Source organism: Dipodomys spectabilis, unplaced genomic scaffold (assembly GCF_019054845.1).
Source record: "Dipodomys spectabilis isolate Male_0828 unplaced genomic scaffold, ASM1905484v1 ptg000069l, whole genome shotgun sequence".
NCBI lineage: Eukaryota > Metazoa > Chordata > Mammalia > Rodentia > Heteromyidae > Dipodomys > Dipodomys spectabilis.
In genome coordinates, this window is record NW_024870746.1 from 25,318,503 (window position 1) to 25,343,702 (window position 25,200).

Below are 25,200 nucleotides of genomic sequence, written 5' to 3' on the forward strand. Positions count from 1 at the left end.
GTGTGTGTGTGTGTGTGTGTGTGTGTGTTGGTACTAGGGCTTGAACTCAGGACCTTAGTCTGTTCCTTAGCCTTTTTACTCAAGGCCAGCACTCTACCACTTGAGCTGCAGCTCCACTTTCAGCTTTTTGGTGATTAATTGGAGATGAGAGTCTCATGGACTTTACTGTCCAGGCTGGTAACTTCGATCCTCGATCCTCAGACCTCAGCCTCCTGAATAGCCTAGGATTACAGGCGTGAGCCGGTGCCCAGCCCCTTCCCCTCAATTCTGCTTATCGCATCCTCTAGTCCCAAGTTATTCTGCACCTGACTCTTAGGAGCCTAAGGGCCTAGGCAGATAGTAGTGGGTGTAGATTTCAGGCCGTTAATAGAGTTTCATGTTTGCCTTCTCCTGAACAGGCACTTAAGTATGAGTGCTACCTGGACAGCCCCCTGGTACGCTTCCTCCTGAAGCGAGCCGTCTCCGACCTGAGAGTGACCCACTACTTCTTCTGGTAAAGTCCATATGCAGAAAGTGGGAGGCAGCCGAGTGTCCCTTGTCCAGGAGTCTTTCTCCCTCAGGCATGGGCAGTGGGGGGGCGAGGGGGTGGAGCCTAGCAGTCTGGGCTTTGCCCAGGATGTTGCTGATCTACCACGTGACCTTGGCCTAGCCAGCATCTTTCCTTCAGGGTCTCAGTTCAGCCCGTGTAGCTCACTCAGCGGGCCTCATCTCTGTCCGTCTGTTCACCCTGTTCATGAGCTGTAGAGGGGCTTTCAGCTCTAAGCTGGGGACAGGATGGACACAGGTGAGCACTGCATTCGGAGCACATTTTCTTCCTTCCCAGGTGGGGGTGGCTTTTCTGGTGAGATGGCCACGATGCAGCCCCTTCTTCTCCTCTAACCCCCTGTGGTCCCTGAGTGGCCTGACTCCCTTCTCATGCCTTGCAGGTTGCTGAAGGATGGCCTGAAGGACTCTCAGTTCAGCATCCGCTACCAGTACCTGCTGGCAGCCCTGCTGTGTTGCTGTGGCAAAGGGCTGAGGGAGGAGTTTAATCGCCAGTGCTGGCTTGTCAACTCTCTGGCTAAACTGGCCCAGCAGGTCCGCGAGGCCACCCCTTCTGCACGTCAGGTGAATGGGGCAAGGCTGCCTCTATTTCTTGCCTAATACACATCAGTAATACACATCCGGGCTAATATACATCAGTAGTTTACTTCTCAGGTCTCTTGAGCAGAAGGGTGGGACATGATCACTGTGTTTGGTTTGGTTTGCAAAATACTGAGCATCTCTATTTAGCTATTGGTCTTCAAGACTAAGCACAGTTGAGTAAGCTGTCTTTTGCACAAGAGCCCCCAGCGAGAAGAGCAAGTAAGGGCTGAAATCCGGTCATATTGTGTTTCTTTGACAGTGAGCCAGGCTCAGAGGCAACTTTTTCTATTTGTCCAAAGACATTGTATTAGGCCAGCAGTGTTCCTGGTTGGGAGATTTTATTTATTTATTTGTCAGTTGTGGGACTTGAATTCCTGGCCTGGGCTCTGTCCCTCAACTCTTCAGCTCAAGGCTAGCGCTCTACCACTTGAGCCACAGTGCCATATCTGGTTTTCTGATAGTTTATTTGAGATATGAGTCTCATAGACTTTCCTGCCCAGGCTGGCTTTGAACCATGGTCCTTAGATGGATCTCAGCCTCCTGAGTAGCTAGGATTACAGGTGGGAGCCACCAGAGCCTGGCTAAGAGATTTTTATATTAGAGTCTAGATCCTAGCTAGATAGGGTAGTATGAATCTGTAATCTCAATACTTGGAAAGGTGACACAGGAAGATTGAGAGTTTCAGCCTGTGCTGAAACCTGTTTCAAAAGGTAGGGGGAAAACCAAACATCATTAGCTTTTTTTTTTTTTTCTTTCTCCTTTTTTTTTTTTTCTTTTTTCTTTTTGGCCTATCCTGGGGCTTGAACTCAGAGCCTAAGTACTGTTCATTAGCTTTTTTGTTGTTGGTCGTGGGGCTGAACTCTGGGCCTGGGTGCTGTCCCTTAGCTCTTCAGCTCAAGGCTAGCACCCTACTACTTGAGCCACAGTGCCACTTCTGGCTTTTTTCTGCTTATGTGGTGCTGAGGAATGGAACCCAGGGCCTCATGCATGCAAGGCAAGCGCTCTACCACTAAGCCGCATTCCCAGCCCTTATTAGTTTTTTTTTTTAGTTTTTTTTTTTTTTGGTCGGTCATGGGGCTTGAACTCTGGGCTTGGGTGCTATCCCTGCGCTCTTCAGCTCAAGACGTGCGCTCTACCACTTGAGCGACAATGCCACTTCCAGTTTTCTAGTGGTTTATTGGAGATAAAAGTCCCACAGACTTTCCTGCCTGGGTTGGCTTTGAACCATGATCTTCAGATCTCAGCCTCCTGAGTAGCTAGGATTACAGCTCATTAGCTTTTTTTGACCAAGGTGATGCTATACCACTTGAGCCACAGCTGCACTTCTGGCTTTTTTGGTGACCAATTGTGATGGTTAATTAGAGATAAGAAGTCTCACAGGCTGGCTTTGAACCTCAATCCTCAGATGTCAGCCCTTGAATAGCTAGGATTACAGGCATGAGCCACAGGTGCCCAGCTCATTAGCTTTTCTTAGCAAAGCCTGAGCAGGACTTCCCCATGAGACATTCTGGGCCTGTTTCCTGCTGTTCTAAACCTCCCCCCCCCCCCCCGGGGGGGTATCGGAACGTGGTGCTCCTGCACTGGGCCAGCCTGGGACGGACAGCAGTTTTCCTTCCTAAGGGTATCCTGGAGTGTGTCAGGCTTCTCAGTGCATCATTAGGCACCCACTTCTGGGAATGGCCTGGTTGTGGTGGAGCCTGGGAGCCCCCTCACGCCCTCCCCCTCTTCTGTCCCTCCCTCCCTGGCAGGGCATCCTCCGCACGGGCCTGGAGGAGGTGAAACAGTTTTTTGTCCTCAATGGCTCCTGTCGCTTGCCACTCAGCCCCAGTCTGCTGGTGAAGGGCATCGTACCCAGGGTGAGTGGCTGCTGGGTGTGGGGCTGGTAGAGTGGTAAGGCCTCACTGCCCTGGTTGTTGAGGGCAAGGAGGAAGGAAGATGATCTGTTAGTCCCTTCCTAACCCTCATATGTGAAGACTGTGCATGGAGTTGAGAGGAAGTGAGGGGCGGGGTCAGGGGAGGCTGGGAGGAAGTCAGTGACAGTGGTGGCAGCTGTCCAGGTTGGTCCTGTCTGAACCCTGTTTTACAGAGGAGTAACCCGCCGGGAGATGGGACTTAGGAGAAGGCATGAGGGTAATGAGGATGTGCAGGATAGAGGGAAGGAAGGAAGGGATGAGAGGTCAGGTCCCGGGGCTGAAGTGGTGACACTTCATGAACCCAGATGACAGCACTAAAGAGAGGGAGAAGGAATTTGTGCCCTGAGAAATGAGGCACTAACAGTGAGCAGGGCTCAGATGGACGGGCAACAGGAGGGGGTGGCATGTGGTCCAGCATGGAGAGGTGATTTCCTTCCCGGGCACGGGCAGCCTGACCCCGGCTCACTGCCCCATCCCCGGTGCAGGACTGTTCCTACTTCAACTCCAACGCAGTCCCCCTCAAGCTCGCCTTCCAGAACGTGGATCCGCTGGGTGAGCACATCCGGGTCATCTTCAAGGTAAAAGAGCCCCCTCAGGTCTTCTGGGGTGAAGGTGGAGAGAGCGTGGGAGGAATGCAGGTGGCACAGGTAGCCTCAGAAAACTGTTCTCCCCCTATTCCCTGCTGCCTTTTTTGTGGTGCTGGGGATCAAACTCAGGGCCTTGAACATACCACGCACACATTAGACCACTAAGTCACCCCCTCCCACCTACCCCGAAGTCTGCCTCTTCTCTTGGTTTTGTCCATACTAAGGTTTAAGTCTCATACTTGCTAGGCAGGTGCTCTACTATATGAGCCACACCATACTGTTGGCATCGGTGATTTTCAAGATAGGGTCTTATTTATGCCCAAGCAAGCTTGAGCTGTGATCCTCCTATTTGTGTCCCCCCCTCCCCCCCGCAATAGCTAAGATAATAGGTACCAGCCACCACGCCCAGCCATTGGTGGAAATGGGGTCTCAGCAACTTCTTTTTGCCCAGGCTGACCTCTCAAACCATGATCCTTCTTGATATCTGTCTCCCAAATAGCTAGGATTTTACAGGCTTCAGCCCCTGTGCCCAGCATGCTGCTGCCCTGCGTGCATGTATGCATGCGTGCGTGCGTGCATGCGTGCATGTGTGTGTGTGTGTGTATCTGTATGTGTACTGGGACTTGAACTCAGGTCTTCTGCTCTTGCTTGAGCTTCCTCGTTCATGGTGTTCTACCACTTGAGCCACAGCATTTGTCTGGTTAATGAGATAGAGTCTCACAGGCTTTTCTGTCCGTGCTGGCTTCAAACTTGACCCTTCAGATCTCAGCCTGAATAGCTAGGATTATGGGTGTGAGGTAGGATTACTGATAGGAGCCACCAGTGCCCCAATCTGCTGCCCTCTTTAATAGAGCACAAAAGGGTTCAAAGGAATTGTGCATGACAAGAGAGAGCTAAGGACATCTATGTTGGGAAGTATAAATAGGAGGGTCAAGGTCCAGACTGGCCTTGGTAGAAGATAAAACCCTATCTTTAAAATAACTAGAGGGGCTGGGAAGGTGGCTCAGTGGTAGAGCGCTTGCCTTGCATGCATGAGGCCCTGGGTTCGATTCCTCAGCACCATATAAGCAAAAAGAAAAAAGCCAGAAGTGGCGCTGTGGCTCAAGTGGTAGAGTGCTAGCCTTGAGCTGAAGAGCTGAGGGACAGCGCCCAGGCCCAGAGTTCAGGCCCCACAACTGGACCCCCCCCCCCAAAAAAAACTAGAATAACAAGGACTAGGGTATGGCTCAAGCAGTAGAAGAACACCTGCGTAGCAAGTGACAAGCTCTGAGTTCAAATCCCAATACTACAAAAAAAGGGGGGGGGGCAGGAAGAGCAGGCACGACACTGTGGGGATAAACTAACTATAAGCAGGTTGATGTCTCTAGTCTTTGACCCGGTGTGAGCAGAGGTGCAGGGCTGTCGCTGTGGTTCAGGCTCGGGAGCTGTGGGAGCTGGGAGCCTGGGAGGCGGTAGGGACTAGTCTTGGTTGCTCTCTTCCTCCACGCAGTGCGGGGACGACCTTCGCCAGGACATGCTCACTCTGCAAATGATTCGAATCATGAACAAGATCTGGGTCCAGGAGGGGCTGGATATGCGCATGGTCATCTTCCGTTGCTTCTCCACTGGCCGGGGGAGAGGTCAGTTTGGAGTGTGGGTGGGGGGCACCCCCTTTGCTTACTGCCCTTCCGCCCATTCCACAACATGAGCTGGGGGTGAGAGGGGAAAGGGCAATTGAAGTTCCAATTCCAATTGAAGTTCTGAAGTGGCTTGGGAACAAAAAGCAGAAGAGCTAGGCGCCAGTGGCTCACGCCTGCAATTCTAGCTACTCAGGAGGCTGAGCTCTGAGGATTGCGGTTCAAAGCCAGCCCGGGCAAGCAAAGTCCATGAGACTCTTTTTTTTAATTTTTATTTTGAGTCCAGTCCTGGAGCCTGAACTCTGGGCCTGGGCGCTGTCCCTCAGCTCTTCAGCTCAAGGCTAGTGCTCTACCACTTGAGCCACAGCGCCACTTCCGGCTTTTTTCTTTTTGCTTATGTGGTGCTGAGGAATCGAACCCAGGGCCTCATGCATGCAAGGCAAGTGCTCTACCACTGAGCCACCTTCCCAGCCCTCCATGAGACTCATCTCCAATGAACCACCAGAAAACTGGAAGTGGCGCTGTGGCTCAAGTGGTAGAGCGCTGGCCTTGAGCTAAAGAGCTGAAGGACAGCGCCCAGGCCCAGAGTTCCAGCCCTACAACTGGCAAAAAAAAAAAAAAAAAAGGAGGAGAGGAAGACACTTCCAGAACCAACTGACTTGTAGAGACTGGATCCTGATCCAGGCAAGCCAACTGTGAAGTTGTTTTTGAGATGACTGGAAGAATGTGGATGTAGACTAGGTTTGATCAAAGAGGGATGGTTAGATTTGGGGTTGTGACCGTGACCTAGTGGTCATGTGCTTGTGGACATGTGACATATTTATGAATGAAATGACACACCTGGACCGGCTTCCCAGTGCTCCAGTGGGGTGTCAGGAAGTGGGAACTGGGAAGGGGCATATGAAAAGCTAGAACATGATCAGCAAATGTGGATCCTTTTTTGAAGGATGGGTGACAGTTACAAGTAAACTAACACAGGGCTGGGAAGGTGGCTCAGTAGTAGAGCGCTTGCCTTGCATGCGTGAGGCCCTGGGTTCGATTCCTCAGCACCACATAAGCAAAAAGAAAAAGTCTGGAAGTGGCATTGTGGCTCAAGTGGTAGAGCGCTAGCCTTGAGCTGAAGAGCTGAGGGACAGCGCCCAGGCCCAGAGTTCAGACCCCACAACAGGACAAAACAAACGAACAAAAAAAAAACAAGTAAACTAACACAATCTTTTGTTCCCCCCCCATTCCTGTACATGTTTGAAGATTAGTCAGAGTCAAAAGCCAAAAGGATAGCAGTGGCTATGAACTGGGGAGAACCAGGAGTCAACGTAGTGTGGGAGATATGGAGGTGGCCAGCAGGTTTTCCCTCATTTCACAGATTTGGTTCAAAAGCTCCAGAGCTTAGCTTGCTGGCCAGCAAGTACCCTGCCCAACTCCTGCAGGCTTCTCCCCACAACCCCTTTCTCTCCTCTCCAGAGTGTGACCCTGACCTCTCTCTCACAGGGATGGTAGAGATGATCCCCAATGCTGAGACCCTGCGCAAGATCCAGGTGGAGCATGGAGTGACAGGCTCCTTCAAGGACCGGCCCCTGGCCGACTGGCTGCAGAAGCACAACCCCGGGGAGGATGAGTATGAGAAGGTAGGATTGGTGGGATTCGGCTGGATCGATAGACTTGGAGAGGCCCAGAGCTGCTCAGACTGAGCCTGATGCTGAAGCACGACTCTGTTACCTCCAGACCACTCAGCTTTGCTGGGGTGATGGATAACCTCTCTTGGGGGACTGTGTGTATCTCAGGCTGGGTGAACTGACTGTTGTAAGCTGGTGTGTCAGACTTGAAGACTTTGAGTTACTGTTAATACCTGGTAGAGGGAATCTTGGGGGAGGGGCCTGGCCTAGCAAAATTTCCCCATTGCAGCTTCCGATTGGTTCTTCTGGAACTCTCAGAGCAATCCTGTGGTGCCTTACAGAATCGAGATGATTGGTAGAGACTGTTCAGAGATCCTTTGATCTAGCTTCTTTTGTTATACACACATCTGCTGGTACTGGGGCTTGAACTCAGGGCTTTGCACTTTTACTTGGCTTTTCTGCTTAAGGCTGGCGCTCTGCCACTCAAGCCACACTTCCCACTTGCAGCTTTTTGGTGATTCATTGGAGATCTCAATCTCTCAGATATGTCTGCCAGAACTGGTTTTGAACCTCAGTCCTCAGATCTCAGCCTCCTGAGTAGCTAGGATTTACAGATGTGAGCTACCTGAACCTGGCTAGAGACCTTTATAATCCAGTCCTTTCTTTTTGTGGGAGTAATTCATGCTCACACTTGTGCCTGGGGTCACACTCAAAGTCAGGGTAGAGGTTATATATAAGAGGGAGATGAAAGAGGCCTGGTGAGAGAAGAGATTAGATTTTGAGTGGAGCTCTCCTGAGTGGTAAGTCTCGGTGCCTTTTCATAGGTTTGTGACCCTAGATTCTGGGTTAATGAGATAGGGAGGGGACAAGACACAATAAGAATGTCCCTATGGCCGAGCCCTGGTGGCTCACACCTTTAATCCTAGCTACTCCGGAGGCTGAGATCTGAGGAGGCTGAGATCTGAGGATCACGGGTTCAAAGCCCCTGGGCAGGAAAGTCCATGAGACTTATCTCCAATAAACCACTCAGAAAACTGGAAGTGGTGCTGTAGCTCAAGCGGTAGAGCACTAGCCTTGAGCTGAAGTGCTGAGGGACAGCACCCAGGCCCAGAGTTCAAGCCCCATGACTGACCAGAAAAAAAAAAAAAAAAAAGAATGTCAGAATGCTAATTTATATGTGTCACTTCAAGAAGATCTAAATGTATTGATTAATGCATTTAATATCCTGAGGGAAATCACACGCAGCCAAATTATAACCAGAATGTTGTTCAAGGAATGTGTGTAATTAGATGATCTTAAATGGCCCTAAGTATTTGCATTCCCCAGGGTTTAGTCCCTGGCCTGCTGTGCTCTTTTTCATTCTTCTTGGGCTAGCTCATCCCCTATTCCTTCTGCCTCCATCCATACACTGAGGACTTCTAGATCCCTTCCTCTAGCCTCAGCTTCAGTCTCTGGGGCCACTAGCTTGTGGACTTCTCTACTATGTCTTGCCCAGACTCAAGCTGGCTTCTTGCCTCTTGGAGTCTTCTTACTAGAAAAAATACTAGAAGTTTCTTTTGCTCCTTTTGTGTGTCCATTTGTAAGAGTTTCACTCACAGGATAGGGGTGCTCTCCTTGTTAAGTAGGTGGCCAAAAACAGTTCAAAGCCAGTCTGGGCAGGAAAGTTCAGGAGATTCTTACCTCCAATGAACCAGCAAAAGGCCAGAAGTAGCTCAAGGCTTCAGAGGTAAGAGTCTCCTGGACTTTCCTGCCCAGACTGGCTTTGAACTGTGGAGCTGTGGTTCAAAGTGGTAGAGAGCTAGCCTTAAGCAAAAGAGAGTGCTCAGGGACAGTGCCCAGGCCCTAAGTTCAAACCCCATACCGATCACCAAAAAAAAAAGTTACACTCTATGAAAGGGGCTTGGAATGTGGCTCAAGTGGTAGAGCGCTAGCTTTGAGCAAAAGAAGCTCAGGCTCAGGAACAGTACCCAGGCTCCAAGTTCGAACCCCAGGACTGGGGGTGGGGCTGGGAAGGTGGCTTCATGGTAGAGTGCTTGCCTTGCATGCATGAGGCCCTGGGTTCCATTCCTCAGCACCACCTAAGCAGAAAAAGCTGGAAGTGGTACTGTGGCTCAAATGGCACTCACCTTGGGCTGAAGACCTGAAGGGCAGTGCCCAGGCCCAGAGTTCAGGCCCCACAACCAACAAAAGAAAAAAGAAAAAGAAGAGAAACAGTGGATTCAACCCTTAATCACTGTTATATCCCTCCCCCCAAAAGTTTCAGTATATAACCCCGGCTGACCTTGATCTCACTCTGTACCCCAGTTGCTCTCAACATCATGAGCCTTTTGCCTGTGCCTCCTGAGTACTGGAATTGCATGTGAGCCACTGTGCCCAGCTTCCCCTCTCCTCCTTGAAACTCAAAAATATCTCTAACACATTTCACTAAGTAGAGATGTCAGGTTTTCAAGTGTAAAACCCTCCTGGAAGTGTGAACCTGTCTCAGCTCTTCTCCCAAGAACAGTGACTTTAATTAGACAAGGATTTAGCTGTTACCACGAGATCTGGGAGAGGAGTTTTATTTGGGTCAGGAAGAAAGATGGACACATTCTAAGCAGATTCAGGGAATTCTCCCTTAATCCACTACTCAAGCCAGCTTGAACCAGAGTCACGATGGCATGCTGGGAAGGTTTTCAGCATCAAATCGTGTTGTATACCAAGGTCTCCCACGTCTTGGCTGTTTACATCCGGGCTTTTCTATCTGTCTACTTTCTTTCTCACCAGTCTCAAGGGAGAAGATGAAGTTCAGATGAAGGGTGGGGGAAGACATAAACCTTCCATTTCTTTTTTTTTTTTCTTTCCTTCCTTTGTTATACTCTGGGCCTGGGTGCTGTCCCTGAGCTCTTTTGCTCAAGGCAGTGCTCTATCACTTTGAGCCATTGTGCTGCTTCCAGTTGTTCAGGTGGTTAATGGAAGATAAGGGTTTCAAGAACTTTCCTGCCTGGGCTGGCTTCCAAATGTGATTCTCAAATATCAGCCTCCTGAGTAGCTAGGATAATAGGTGTGAGCCCTCAGTGCCCCAGTTCCTTCCGTATCTTTTTACTCCTGCATATGTGGGAGGGGTGTGTGTGTGTGTGTGTGTGTGTGTGTGTGTGTGTGTGTGTGTATGTATGTATGTGTGTGTGTGTATGTGACAAGGGTAAAGGATGAACAGACAGGTGTGAGGTTCTGTTGGGGTTCACAAGAAATAACAAGGCCAGTGTTGACTGAATTCAGCTTGACTGTGGCCCTGAGCTTCTTCCAGACAGCTTTTGTTGTTGTTATTGTTGTTTTTTTTGTTTTTATTTTTTGTTTTGGGTCCAGTTGTGGGGCCTGAATTCTGGGCCTGGGCGCTGTCCTTCAGCTCTTCAGCTCAAGGCTAGCGCTCTACCACTTGAGCCACAGCACAACTTCCGGCTTTTTTCTTTTTGCTTATGTGGTGCTGAGGAATCGAACCCAGGGCCTCAGGCATGCAAGGCAAGCGCTCTACCACTGAGCCACCTTCCCAGCCCGTTATTGTTGTTATTGTACTGATACTGGAACCCAGGGCTGTGCTCTTGCTTGGACTTTTTGGTTTAAGGCTAGTGCTCTACCCCCCAACTGAGCCACAGCTCCACTTCCAGCCTTTTAGACTGAAGGTAAGAGTCTCACAGACTGTTCTGCCAAGCTGGCTTCAAACTGCAATCCTCAATGTCAACCTCCTTCGTAGCTAGGATTAGAAGTGTGCGCCACGGTGCCCAACTCTGACAGCTCTGTGTCCTCTTCCCCCCACCTGCTCCTCGTCTCCCAGGCTGTAGAGAACTTCATCTACTCCTGTGCCGGCTGTTGTGTGGCCACATATGTCTTGGGCATCTGTGACCGACATAATGACAACATTATGCTGAAGACCACTGGCCACATGTTCCACATAGATTTTGGCCGTTTCCTGGGTCATGCCCAGATGTTTGGCAACATCAAGAGGTAAGTGGTATCCTGAAACCAGATGGGTTGGTCACATGTGGAGGATAGAGGTTAGCAGGGATGATTCAGAGCTAGGACAAAAGCTTATGGTGGATAGAACTGTGCCTCCGAGCATTGTCCCTGGGCTGAACAGCTATGGAGAGGACTGGTAAGGAGGTCAAGTCCTTGTAGGGCCTTACAGAAGGTGGGGACCAGCTGTTTTTCCTCGTGTGTGTTTGTGTGTGTGTGTGTGTGTGTGCGCGCGCGCACACACACACACACACATAGGTGCACCAGTTCTGGAACCTGACCTCAGGACCTGGGTGCTGTCTTACAGCTTTTTCACGCAAGGCTGGTACTCTACCACTTGAGCCACAAGCTCTACTTCCAGCTTTTTGGTGATTAATTGGAGACAAGACTTTCCTTCCCAGGCTGGCTTTGAACCGTAATCCTCAGATCTCAGCCTCCTGAGTAGCTAGAATTATAGATGTGAGCCACTAGTGCGTGGCTGTTCCTCTCCTTACTGAGGAAGGAGGCGAACCCACACTGCAGGAAAAGGAAACAGATTGCAACCAAGGAACACGCTGTCTGGGGATTTTGTAATGTGAAAGACAGCAGGGTAAGAGACAGCCTCATGTGTCCAGGTTTGAACACATGATTAACGATGGGGGCCACTACCCCTTAATGCAGCCCACAGGTGGGCTTCTTCCTCCACGGTGACCTTCTACCTGTATGTTTCCCCAGGGACCGTGCTCCGTTTGTCTTCACCTCGGACATGGCATATGTCATCAACGGGGGTGACAAGCCTTCCAGCCGCTTCCATGATTTCGTTGACCTTTGCTGCCAAGCTTACAACCTCATCCGCAAGCACACCCACCTGTTCCTCAACCTTCTGGGCCTGGTGAGGAGTTCCATCTCTGAACACCTCCTTCTTATTCTGTGCCATCCTTAAGACTACCCTGGCTTGTTTCAAAAGATCCTGAGAGGCTGGGAATGTAGCTTAGTGGTAGAGTGCTTGCCTAGCATGCCTGAAGGCCTAGGTTCCACTCCTTAGTACCACATACACAGAAAAAGCCAGAAGTGGCGCTGTAGCTCAAGTGGTAGAGTACTAGCTTTGAGCAAAAGGAGCTCAGGGATAGCGCCCAGGCCCTGAATTCAAGCCCCCAGGACTAGTGGGGAGAGGGGGGGGGGGAAGGAGAGAGGTTCTCAGATAGCATCTTCTCTGAGACCCAATTGAGTAACTGACTACCCTAGATAGAGGGACCCAGCCCACCTGGGGAGAGCAATATGTCTGATCCCCTTATCTCAAGCCTTCCTTCCACTTCCTGTGGTTACCAGCCACTGCCCACAGCATCCGTCTGCTGCCCTCTAGAAGGAGGGTGAAAGGGTGAAAGAGAAGTAGGACTTCCCTGTCCTTAGAGGCCTCTTCTCCCTCTTTTCCTCTCCATCTAGATGTTGTCCTGTGGAATCCCTGAGCTCTCGGACCTGGAGGACCTCAAGTATGTGTATGATGCCCTGAGACCCCAGGACACAGAGGCCAATGCCACCACCTATTTCACTAGGTAACTGGAGGCCTAAGGCAGCCTTGCCCACCCTCACTAGCTCCAGCTGGGGTTGGAGGAGTAGGATGGGTTGTGGGAAGGATTCACCTAGATGGCAGAGCCTCCCATCCCTCCTCTACCCAACAGGTTGATTGAATCCAGCCTGGGCAGCGTAGCCACCAAGCTCAACTTTTTCATCCATAACCTGGCTCAGATGAAGTTCACAGGCTCCGATGACAGGCTGACCCTTTCCTTTGCCCCCCGAACGCACACTCTCAAGAGCTCAGGGCAAATCAGTGATGTGTTCCTCTGCCGTCACGAGAAGATCTTTCACCCTAACAAGGGCTATGTAAGTGTTTTCTCATCTCTGATTCACTTCTGCCATTCACCTCGGCTTCTCAGGGTTCTGACTCTGCTCACAGAGTCAGGTGTTCCCTGAGACTTGGATCTTTACAGATATACATAGTTAAGGTGATGCGAGAGAACTCTCACGAAGCTACTTACATCCAGCGGACGTTTGAGGAGTTCCAGGAATTGCACAATAAACTGCGGCTGCTCTTCCCTTCTTCCCTCTTGCCCAGGTAGCGTTCCCCCTTTTCCTCTCTGGGGCTACTGGGGAGGAAGGATGAGGCTGGCAGGACTGCAGTGGCAAACCTTTTATACCAGAGATCTGTCTACCTGCATTCCTTGGCCTGGTGTGTGGCAACAAGTGCGCCTCCTGCTGGCCAAAGTTGTCACTGCTCCAGAGGTCTTGCTCTAGTCTTGACCATGAACTTCTTCCCATTGCCTCCTGCCAGATTTCCTGCTTGCTGTGCAGAATCTGAAGATGTTTTAAAGTTTCCAACTTATACAAAGAGTTAAACCACTTTCCCAATGAGTAAAAAAAAAAGTGTGATATATACATCCAATGGAATATTATTGAGCATTGAAAGGGAAGGGCCAGTCATCAAAAGATAAAATGAGCTGAGTCACATTAGAATAGTCAGATTCAGTAGTCAGAAGAGAGAGAGGTAGTGGAGGCATTATTGGTCATTGAATGTGGAGTTCAGATTACAAAAAGAGGTCTGATTGCCCCTAAAAACAAAAATTCATTACCTGACTTATGAAACAGTAATTCCTCTGGCTATTACCTTTATAATAGCAATAAAAAATGGATGAAAAGGTCAGTACAGCATTGTGAATGTACTTAATGTTGAACTCTAAGCTTAAAATGAGATGGGGAGCTGGGCTCGAGTGGTAGAGCACCAGCCTTAAGCAAAAAATAAATAAATAAATAAAGCTCAGGGACAGCACCTAGGCCCCAGTTCAGGCCCAGGACTGGTACACATACAAAAATGCTTAAAATGATCAACTTGATGTCATGTGCATTTTTCCAAGATTTAAAAAATAAATGAGGGGCTAGGAAGGTGGCTCAGTGGTAGAGTGCTTGCCTTGCATGCATGAGGCCCTGGGTTCAATTCCTCAGCACCACATAAACACAAAAAGCCAGAAGTGGTGCTGTGGCTCAAGTGGTAGAGGTGCTAGCCTTGAGCTGAAGAGCTGAGGGACAGCGCCCAGGCTCAGAGTTTAAGCCCCATAATGGACAAAAATAAATAAAATAAATGAAAACCTACACTGACAAGAAAAATCAGAAGCTTCAAAGCCATGCAGGCATTTCTGAAGATTGCCCAGCTATTAGTTTTTCCTGGTAGTGGAGGTACTGCCCTTGGAATTGGGCAGTATGAGACCTGGGCGCAGACTGGAGAGAGGGAAGAGATGGAGTAGAGAATCAACTGCAAATGGGGGGTCAGGTGCCTAGGAATGGAAATGAAGTGTGGACTGGGTCTCATTCTTCCCTCTGCCCCCCATCTTCCCCCTCCCCCCACCTCTCCAGCTTCCCTAGTCGCTTTGTGATTGGCCGCTCTCGGGGAGAGGCTGTGGCGGAGCGTCGGAGGGAGGAACTGAACGGCTACATCTGGCACCTGATCCACGCAGCCCCTGAGGTGGCCCAGGCAGGTCTCGCTCCTCTTTCCCAAGGTGGTGGTCATAGCAAGTGTTGGGAGGAAGCAGGGAGCTCTGGGAAGTCAGACAGAAGACTTGGCTCAAAACGGTCAGTCTGCTGTGCTCTGCAGAAGACAGATGTTCCTGGATCCACAGTGGGCCAAGAACATATTCTTACACAACTATCATGTCATTACATCATCTTAAACCTAGGCCATATTCAAATCCCACCCCCCCTTCTTTTTTTCTTTTTCTTTTTGTGCCTGTCCTGGGGCTTGAACTCAGAGTGCTGTCTATACGCTTCTTTTTACTAAGGCTAGTGCTCTACCACTTGAACCACAGCTCCACTTCCAGCCTTTTTAGTAGTTTAGTGGAGATGAAAGAGTCTCATAGGGGACTGGGAAGGTGGCTCAGTGGTAGAGCGCTAGCCTTGCATGTCTGAGGCCCTGGGTTCGATTCCTCAGCACCACATAAGCAAAAAGAAAACAGCCGGAAGTGGTGCTGTGGCTCAAGTGGTAGAGCACTAGCCTTGAGCTGAAGAGCTGAGGGATAGCGCCCAGGCCCAGAGTTCAGGCCCCACAACTGGACCCCCCAAAAAAAAGAGTCTCATAGAAGCCAGGTGCCAGTAGCTCACGCCTGTAATCCTAGCTACTCAGGAAGCTGAGATCTGAGGACTGCGGTTCAAAGCCAGTCTGGGCAGAAAAGTCTGTGAGACTCTTATCTCCAGTAAACCACTAGAAAACAGGAAGTGGTGCTGTGACTCAAGTGGTAGAGCGCTTGCCTTGAGCTGAAGAGCGCAGGGACAGCGCCCAGGCTGAGTTCAAGCCCCATGACTAACAAAAAAAAAAAAGTCTCACAGACTTTGCTGCCTGGGCTGGCTTTGAACCATGATTCTCAAATCTCAGCCTCCTGAATAGTTAGGATTATAGGCGTGAGCCACAGGTGCCCAGCTCTTGCTTTTTTTTTTTTTTTTTTTTAATATTATTTCATTGTTATTATTAAGGTGTTGTACCAAGGGGTTCCCATTTCATAGGTCAGGTAATGAGTACATTTTTTCTTTTGGACAATGTCAACCTTTCTTTTACTTTCCCCTGGTTTTCCCCTCCCGTCCCTGCCCACAAATTGCATAGTTCATTTTCCACATAGTGTACACTGAACACAATGACTGCATTTGTTCACCTTCTTCCCTCCCTTTCTTTGCCTTCCCTTTACCCCCCCTAAAAGGACACAAAAAAATCCCCCAAACAAAGAATACCACCACCACCACCAACAACCACAGAATCCCAAATTCTCTTCTTCAGTTGGGTTTTTGGAGATCAGATCCAGGACCTTGTCACACTGGGCAAGCACTCTACTACTGAGCTATATACTTGCTTCTCCTGAATTCGTCTTTATAGTTGGTTTGAGCCAAATAAGAACTATTTATTATATTTGGTTATCATATTCCATAAATCACCTCTTTTTTTTAAGAGACAGGGTCTCCCTATGTAACCCAGGCTGGCCTTGAACTTGTGATCTTCCTGCCTCTGCCTCCCAAGTGCTAGGTGTGCACTACACAGCTCAGCTGTTTTAAATTGGGTGGTGTCTTACTGAGGACTGTCCCCATGTTCTGATTCCATTCCAGTGTGATTTGGTGTATACCTTTTTCCACCCCCTGCCTCGGGATGAGAAGGCTGCAGGCACCAGCCCAGCTCCTAAGTGCTCAGGTATGGTACCTTTCCAGAGACGACCCTGCCATCTGCTAAACCATCCAAGGCTCCTCTTTCCTGCCCTGGCCTCTTCCCAGTTCTTTTTTTTTTTTTTGGTCGGTCATGGGGCTTGAACTCTGGGCTTGGGCGCTGTCCCTGCACTCTTCAGCTCAAGGCGAGCGCTTTACCGCTTGAGCCACAGTGCCACTTCTGGTTTTCTAGTGGTTTATTGGAGATAAGAGTCACACGGACTTTCCTGCCTGGGCTGGCTTTGAACCACAATCCTCAGATCTCAGCCTCCTGAGTAGCTAGGATTATAGGCGTGAGCCACTGGCACCCTGCTCCCAGTTCTCTTTTCTTTGACTTGTATCCTATCCCTTTCTTACTTACTGGGGAATCTGGTTTCCCACTCAGACTATGGATCCCCAGGTTCCCGGGCTGGGTTCCCCAGAGGGTGGATATACTGTTAGTGATTGTACTCACAGATCGGATAAACCCATCCTGACCCACCTCTAAACCTGGTTCAGGACCCCACTTACGGCTATTTGCAGTGAGGATCAGAACCTGACATTCAGGAGTTCCAGACCCCACTTACGGCTATTTGCAGTGAGGATCAGAACCTCACATTCAGGAGTTAGGATGGTGGTCAGAAAGGATACAAACACTTCCTACGTGCCAGTCAGGGCAGGGCTGGTCTGTTGACCTTTCTCCATTTCTTTTGTCCCTAACAGATGGCACATGGGCCCGGCCTGTGGGGAAGGTGGGAGGGGAGGTGAAGCTGTCCATCTCCTACAAAAATAATAAACTCTTCATCATGGTGATGCACATTCGGGGCTTGGTAAGTGCTGCACGGCCCTCATTGGGTTCTTTATTGTATGCTTTGGGCTGATCAGTCCTTCTCTGTCCTCTGTCATGCAAATAACCACAAAGGTTTACTGAGCCTGCTCTATGGGCCTGTTTCTGCCAGGCCGGCAGCTGACCAAACAATTCAAGGTACAGCTGCTGGCTCACTGGTATCTGGCCTCACTCTCTGGAGGTAATGTGAGCACCAACCTCCTGACGTGGCTATATGGATTAAATGAGATAACAATGCCCGAGACCACTTACCTTTCCGATTTGACTATTTATTGCCAGTCCTGAGGCTTGAACTCAGGGCTTTGTGCTCTTGGTTGGCTTGCTTTGGTGCTCTACCACTTGAGCTCTACTTCTGGCTCCTTGGTAGTTACTTGGAGTTCAGAGTCTCGAAGACTTTCCTGCCCAGGCTGGCTTTGAACCACAGTCCTCAGATCTCAGCCTCCTGAGTTGCTAGGATTTTAGGCCTGAGTCACCTTCACCCAGTTCACTTTTCAGATTATTGTTGTTACGGTAATTGTGAAAGATGCCTGATGGTGGCAATAAGGCAACCACTTGACGTCTTTCAAGGACAATCAGGTTAGGAAATTTGTGGTACAGGTTCTAAATAGAAAGGGAGGGAGACTTTTACTGTATTTTCAGCGTGGGCTGCACTCCATGTTGGCATTTTGTGTAGGTGACGGCGTTGAAGACCGGGAAGAGCAGGGAGCTTTGGAGCAGACTTGCTTTGGTTCATTCTTTCATTCTCACATGTTCATCTCATACCTACTATATGCCAGGCACTGAGCTCTGGATATGGGAGAAAATAAAACCAATCCTGTGTTCAGAGAACTTACATTCTAGTTAGAAAAGGCGGATAGACAAGTAGACTAGTGAACTGTATGACATGTAAGGTGTGGTAGGAGCCAGGCAAGAAATAATAAAGCAAAGAAGGAATCTTGGGCAGAATGAGGAAAGGAGTTTGCCTAGAGTGTTCAGGCCTCAGTGATGAGAAGCAAAGAGGGAAGAGGTGAGGAGGGAACTATGTATGTTATAAGTATTCTGAGAGAGGTCTGCCCAGGAGGGGAGCAGTTAGACCCAACAGCTCTGGAGATACAAGCCTGCCTCTATCAGGCAGTGTGTCAGGACTACAAAAGCCCAGTGGCTGGCGCTGAAGGGGCAAAGGGCAAAGGAGCAGCAGAAGGTGAGGTCAGAGAGGGTATGGTGGTACACAGCCCAGACTACAATGAGACCTCTGGCTCAGTCCCTGAATGAGATGGGAATTGTTAGAAGGCTTTAGGGAGATATATGATCTGACTTAACTTTGTTTTGTGTGTGTGTGCTTGTCCTGCGGCTTGAACTCAAAGTCTAGGTGCTACCCCTGAACTTCTTTTGCTCAAAGTTAGCACTCTGCCACCTGAGCCACTTTAGCTCCACTTCTGGCTTAGTTTATTGGAGATAAGATTCTCATGGGTTTTCTTGCCCAGGCTGGTTTTGAACCTCCATCCCTGAGGATCCTTCAGCATCCCAAGTAGTCAGGATTAAAGGCATAAGCTGGCATAGCTACCAGCTCTGACTTAGCTTTTAAAAAGATTAAGCCAGGGATCCAGGGTGTAGCTTATGGGTAGAGCAGATGTAGTATGTTCGAGGCCCTGGGTTGGGCCCAGGACATTAAAAAAAAATCAGCCACATGAATCAGTAGTTGGCTGACCTTGAGCAAGCAACTTAGTCTCTGATTTCTGTCTCCACCTCTTAGAGGTTAAATGGACCAAATGACAAAAGTGCAGGATGTCTGGGACAGGAGGGCTCTCACAATGAGCCACTCAAAACAGACCACATTATGGAATGTCCTGGGCATTTATATAGAAAGTATAGCACTAATGTAACTCATGATCTTGATAGATATTTTTTATCCACATGGACTGAGCTGGGAAACAGAAAAATGAATTGTTTGGACTTCAAAAAGCCAGATGCAGCCAGAAAAAGCCAAGCAAGAAAGTGAGGCCCTCAACTCAAGCTCCATTCCCAACACACACACACACACACACACACACACACACACACACACACACACACACACACACACACACACACACACACACACACGAAAAAGAAGCTACATGTTGGAGAAAGGAAATGTAATGGTAAGGAAGAGACACTATAAAAATCTTAATTCAAGCCCCAGGAAGGGCATTAAAAAATTTTTTTTTGGAGCTTTTTTGCTCAAGGTTAGTGCTCTATCACTTGAGCCACAGCTCCACTTCCAGTCTCAAGACTTTCCTGCATGGGCTGGCTTTAAACTGTGATCCTCAGATCTCAGCCTCCTGAATAAGCTAAGATTACAGACATGAGCCACCTGTACCCAGCTTTTACAAGAATCTTTTCTTTTGTGTGTGTGGTTGGGGGAGGGGGGCAAGGGGTGCCTGGGGCTTGAACTCTAGGCCTGGGCACTGTCCCTGTGCTCTTCAACTCAAGGCAAGCACTCTACCACTTGAGCTACAGCATCACTTCTGGTTTTCCGGTGGTTAATTGAAGAGTCTCACGGACTTGCTTGCCCAGGCTGGCTTTCAACTGTGATCCTCAGATCTCAGCCTCCTGAGTAGTTAGGATTACAGGCACAAGCCACCAGTGCCCAGCTTTATAAGAATCTTTATATTTTGTTTTTATTCTGTTACAGCAACTGCTCCAGGACGGAAATGACCCTGACCCCTACGTGAAGATTTATCTCCTTCCTGACCCTCAGAAAACCACGAAGAGGAAAACCAAAGTGGCCCGGAAGACCTGCAACCCCACCTACAATGAGATGGTGTGTAGGGGTACAGCGGTTGGGGGGGGGGAGGTAAGGCGGTAGTGCCTGCTCTTCTTTTTTTTTTTTTTGGTCAGTCGTGGGGCTTGAACTCTGGGCCTGGGCGCTGTCCCTCAGCTCTTCAGCTCAAGGCTAGTGCTCTAGCACTTCAACCACCCTGCCACTTCTGGCTTTTTCTATTTATGTGGTTCTGACAAATGGAACCCAGGGCCTCATGCAGGTGAGGCAAGCACTCTACCACTGAGCCACCTTCCCAGCCTGTGCCTGCGCTTCTCAATCAAATCATACAAGAATTCCACGCCTGCTAACTTAGACACTGTGGCTACTTTCACATTGCAATGGCAAGTGTGAGAATATATTCCTATATTTCCAATCTAAGCAAAAAGCATTCTGACTCCTAGGGTCCTGGGATGGATATGAACAGAGGCCCCAATAAAAAAAAAAAAAAAACCTTTTGTTCTGGTTGGTGCTCTGGGGGCTCCTGTGTATAAACCTAGCCAATCAGGTGACTAAGATCTGAGGATCATGGGGTGGAGACAGCCCCAGTCAGATAAATCCAAAGGACTCATCACCAATTAATAAGCAAAAGGTACAAGTGAACACACACTCGCACGCACAGCCAGCACTTACCTGCTTGAACTCTGAGCAGAGAACAAAGTTCTCTGGATTCTCCCTTGGGTTCCTGGTGCCTTCTGTACTCCCTTGGACTCTGCAGGGCTGGCAAGATAAAATGATCTTGGCCTCACCCAACTCTAACCGCCAGGAACTTGAACCTCTCTCCTCCCCACTGCTTTCTGTGTTCCCTGGGGATGTTTTTGGGGGGAGGAAAGGGGCGGAGTTTGACTTCAGGTCTGGGCACTGCCCCGGAGCTCTTTTACTCAAGGCTAGAGCTTCTACCACACTTTGAGCCACGGCTCCTCTCCCAGGTTTCTGGTGATTAATGGGAGATACGGGTCTCAGGGGGACTTTTCAAACCCTGGTCCTCAGATCTCAGCCTCCTGAGTAGGTGGGATCATAAGCATGAGCCACCGGAGCCACCTCTCTCACCACTTGCCCCTCTTCCCGCTGTTTGCAGTTGGTGTATGATGGCATCCCCAAGGGTGACCTGCAGCAGCGCCAGCTCCAGCTGAGCGTGCTGAGCGAGCAAGGATTCTGGGAAAATGTGCTTCTGGGAGAGGTGCATATTCGCCTGCGCGAGCTGGACCTGACCCAGGAGAAGACCAGCTGGTTTGCCTTGGGGTCTCGAAGTCATGGGACCTTGTGAGCCCAACAGAGCTACAGCCCAGAACGCCAAGAGCTAGGGGAGAGGACTTCCCTGCTGGGCTGGGACCCTGCACAGCCTCCCTGTTGGTCCCCGTGGACCTGGCTGCTGGTCCGGCTGCCTCCATCACCCCTCCCACCGCACACTGAAGCGCGGGTGGGTTGTGCTGCACAGCCCCTTGGAAGCCGTGGTGTTGCAGCCGAGTTTTATAAGAAGTTTACCTTGTGTCAAGGGAGCAATGCCTGGATTGGGGGAGGTGGTGGGGTGTGTGTGTGCGTGGGAATAGCTTTTGTGGGGGAGGGGAGGGTGGATATCTTTATTTTTTATTTTTAAAAAATGAGATAGTAATGTTGTCCCGAAGTGGGACAGGAAGCCTTGCAAGAAGGGACATGCATATGCCTCCAAAGGCAAACGAGGAAGACTGGGACTTGGTTTTTCTTTTTGTTGTTTTCTATGATTGAAGGTTCTTAATGGACTTTTTCTCTAGGATATTTTGGTTTTGGTTTTCTAGCTATAGGAATTATCGGGGAGGGGCTCAGGGGATCCTTCCCTCTCTAGGGCAGGCTTGGGAGGGACAGGAAGGGCTTCCTGTACTGGACTGAAGCCCCTACCACTGGGCCCTTCTGATTTTGCCTCCAAAGGAGAGCGCCATGATACCTACCTATATAAGGAAGGGCCTTCTGCCAAGGACATGTATTCAGGGACCCATGCTCTTTAGGGGAGGAGTGTTTCCTCTTTCTAATGCTCTGTTAGGACTTGGCCTGAATACCTTCTCCCCTCACCCCTGGGGTCTGTCAGCCCCCTGTGGGGCCTTCTGGTCCATGGGTGTACGCTGGGGGACGTTTTCCCCCCTTAGCTTTTTCTGGTGGGACAAAATGCTAACCCCCACCCTTAGATTTAGTTTCACCCAGGGCCTGTAGGCAACAGATGCCAGTGTGACTGCCTGCTGATAGTTTCTGGAAAGTTCCATATCTCCCACCACCGCTTTCTGTTGTGCTGCTTTTCTCTCCCCAAACTCTATTCCTGTCCCATGTTCCCCCCCCCCTAAGAATTTCCCTCCTTCTGTGGGGCCAGAAGCCAGTTTAGCCTGGAGCCAAAGAGATGCCTGGTCTAGAGCAGAGAGGGTCCTGGAGCAGGAGGATTCCAGCAGTGTTTTGCTGTCAAATCTCTTCCCAAATCTGGGAGGGGGGTGGGGAAGGGGGCGGGGGAGGAGAGATTGGATTAGGAGCCTGGATTGTTTCTCTGTGGCTGAGCTCAGGCCCTGGAAGGGAAGAACTGAACTCTTTACTCTTCCTAGTCTGTATTCCCTATCGGGTGAATTTAAAATTCATTTTGCGTTTCTATCCAAAGGGTTGAATTCCTTAAAAAAAAAAAAAAAAAAGAGGAGGAAGAGTTTGAATTTGATGATAATTTTTGTAACCTGACTTGGCCAGATGTGCCCCACGACTTGGGAAAGGTGTTAATGAGAGGAGAGGACATGCCATAAACAGACCCTCAACAGCTTCCTCCAAGCAAGGGTCAGAAATTCCCCCATTTTGCTGATTCATTCCATTACTGGAGGAAGAAGCTCTATCTCTTGAAGCCACAGGGCAGCAAGGAAGTTTACTTTTTCTTTTAAATGAAAATGGCAGCCGAATATGGGCGGTGCATGCCTGTAATCCCAGCCCCAGCTACTCCTGAGACTGTAGGTGGAGGGAGAAGGTGGAATGCTTTGGGCCAGCCAAGGGAAATATATAGTGAGACTCTTAGCTCAAAAATGAGAGAACAAAAGGGATGGGAGCATACATAGCTCAAGTAGTAGAGTGTTTGCTTAGTAGTATAGACAAGGCCCTGGATTTGATTCCCCATACTGGAAAATAAAAATAAAAATGCCAAGGACAAAGCAGGCTGCTGAGAGGAGGGACCTGGGAGAGTAGGGGAAGGAAAAGAGTGCACCCTTCCCAGATGTTTGGACCATAGATGTGTTACTGGCTTTGGCCTGTAGCTCATTTGATTCTGACCTTCTGTGTCCCTTAATTTAAAGAGGTCTGTGTACTGTACCCACTTCCCAGACCCTTTGTATCTTCTACTTTCTCCGAATTGTATTTTCTAATAAATGACATTTGACAAAAAAAACTACTGTACTTAAGATTGATTGAAGTGTAAATGTTCAAATGAAAGCATCCTGTAAGATCAATGATAGCCTGGAAATGTGGCGTAGTGGTAGAGTACTTGCCTAACATGCATGAAGACCTGGGTTTGATTCCTCAGTACTACATAAACACAAGAACCAGAAGTGGCGGGGTGGCTCAAGTGGTAGAGTGCCAGCCTTGAGCAAAAAGAAGCTCAGGGACAGGGCCCAGTCCAAGCCCCAGAACTGGCCAAAAAAAAAAGACCAATAATAATCTTGGTTTTGCAAATGGCAACACAGCCCTGAGGTATTAGAGTAGGTATTTTTGCATTCTACAGCAACTCCATCAAACAGATATTACCTTTGTTTTTCAGATGAAGAATCTGAAGCTCCCAGAGACTAAATAACTTGCCTGTGGGCATACAGCCTTCTAGTCTTAGAGCTGGAGTTTGAACCTATATTTATTTGACTCCAAATTTTGTGCAAAACCTTAGGTAACATGTCATAGTCTCCCCACTTGGCATGTTATTTGGTAGCTTTCAGTATTTTTATACATCATGTTTTCTCATTACATGGTTGTGGTGGTTGGAAAGCCCTCAGTTTTGTTAAAGCATTGACTATGTGTAATGAAAGCTTCTGGAATTTACACCGGGTACTATACCAAGTTCCCAGGTGGGGGTTACAAACTTAGATTAAGACCATTCTCTTTATTTAAGGGCCCTATGGTCTAGAGATATTTAACTAGCCCTTCTTCCCCCCCGCCCCTTTTTTTTTGGTCGGTCATGGGGCTTGAACTCAGGGCCTGGGCACTATCGCTGAGCTTTATCTCTCAAAGCTAGTGCTCTTGGCCTGGGAACATGGCTTAGTGGTAGATTGCTTGCCTTGCATGCATGAAGCCCTGGGTTCAATTCCTCAGTACCACATAAACAGAAAAAGGCAGAAGTGGTATTGTGGCTCAAGTGGTAGGTAACATGTTAGCCTTGAGCAAAAGAAGCTCAGGGACAGTGTACAGGCCCTGAGTTCAAGCCCCAGGACTGGCAAAAACAAAAAACACTATCATTTTGAGCCACAGTGCTATTTCCAATTTTCTGGGGGAAGATAAGAGTCTCATGGACTTTCCTGCCCATGTTGGCTTCAAACCTTTATCCTCAGATCTCATCCACCTGAATAGCTAGGATTACAGGCATGAACCACCAGCACCCAGCTCTTCAAGCATTTTCTAACTCAAGCTCTTGGGCAAACTGTAGCCCAGAAATACACCCCTAAATGGAAAGTGAAGGTGATGTGACCCCAGTTTAAAAATTTCACCCAGAAATAACTAAAACTCCAGTGTTTTTTTTTGTTTTTTTGTTTTGGTCGTGGGGCTTGAACTCTGGCCTGACCACTGTTCCTGCGCTCTTCAGCTCAAGGCTGGTGCCCTACCGCTTGAGCTACAGCGCCACTTCCGGTTTACTGGTGGTTTATTGGAGATAAGAGTTTCACGGACTTTCCTGCCCTGGCTGGCCTTGAACAGTGATCCTCAGATCTCAGCCTCCTGAGTAGCTAGGATTACAGGTGTGAGCCACTGGCACCCGGCTCCAGTATTTCATTCTATGGAATTTCTGGGACTTTCAAGGGCTTTATTTTTTTTATTTTTAAACTTAAATTTTATTAATTATTTTTATTTTACTTTATTAGCAATAAACAAAGTGATTGCTGCTAGATCTGAGGAGTTGCCATGGCCTAGACAAATCCCTATAGCCCTGTTAAAAGTTAGAACTTGAATCCAACAAGGGTTTTTAGTTAAGGATATCTTGGCCAAATGGGGTAGAAATCTGAAGCCCCCAAGGGAGTGGGGATGAGAGCTAGGGAGTGGGGAAGAGGGAGAAGAGAAACAGTAGAAGCCCAGGGGGACCTCCCACCTCCATTCTCCAAGTTTCAAGAGTAGCAAAACTGAAGTACTGAACTTGATACGATTTAGAGGGCAGTGATTTGAAAGGTCAAAAGTAAGGCAGCATTTTAGGTTGCAAACTAATTCTGCTACCTGGGACTTGATTAAGGTGTCTGACCCATTCAGCAAACCACTGGAAACCTTGGGTCCGGTGAGGTGTCAGGCATTGTGGCTGCTAAGTTAACTAACGTTGATCCTGTCTTCCAGGAACATAGCAAAGGAGGCACCCAGGAGGCATCAAG

General features: G+C 49.0%; 1 protein-coding gene across 1 annotated transcript in view; it reads left to right on the plus strand.

Moving 5' to 3' along the window:
- Pik3c2b (phosphatidylinositol-4-phosphate 3-kinase catalytic subunit type 2 beta) overlaps positions 1-23,027 on the plus strand; it is a 68,909-nt gene extending 45,882 nt beyond the window's left edge. Inside the window, exons 18-33 of the mRNA XM_042681720.1 lie at positions 399-493; positions 927-1,107; positions 2,874-2,981; positions 3,524-3,616; positions 5,115-5,244; positions 6,730-6,866; positions 10,663-10,832; positions 11,556-11,712; positions 12,264-12,373; positions 12,500-12,701; positions 12,809-12,933; positions 14,226-14,343; positions 15,957-16,038; positions 16,752-16,858; positions 19,529-19,657; positions 20,733-23,027. Coding sequence (XP_042537654.1) covers positions 399-493; positions 927-1,107; positions 2,874-2,981; positions 3,524-3,616; positions 5,115-5,244; positions 6,730-6,866; positions 10,663-10,832; positions 11,556-11,712; positions 12,264-12,373; positions 12,500-12,701; positions 12,809-12,933; positions 14,226-14,343; positions 15,957-16,038; positions 16,752-16,858; positions 19,529-19,657; positions 20,733-20,921 — 2,133 coding nt within the window. The 3' untranslated portion in view covers positions 20,922-23,027. The remainder of the gene's footprint in view (positions 1-398; positions 494-926; positions 1,108-2,873; positions 2,982-3,523; positions 3,617-5,114; positions 5,245-6,729; positions 6,867-10,662; positions 10,833-11,555; positions 11,713-12,263; positions 12,374-12,499; positions 12,702-12,808; positions 12,934-14,225; positions 14,344-15,956; positions 16,039-16,751; positions 16,859-19,528; positions 19,658-20,732) is intronic.
- Positions 23,028-25,200: the final 2,173 nt, after the last annotated feature.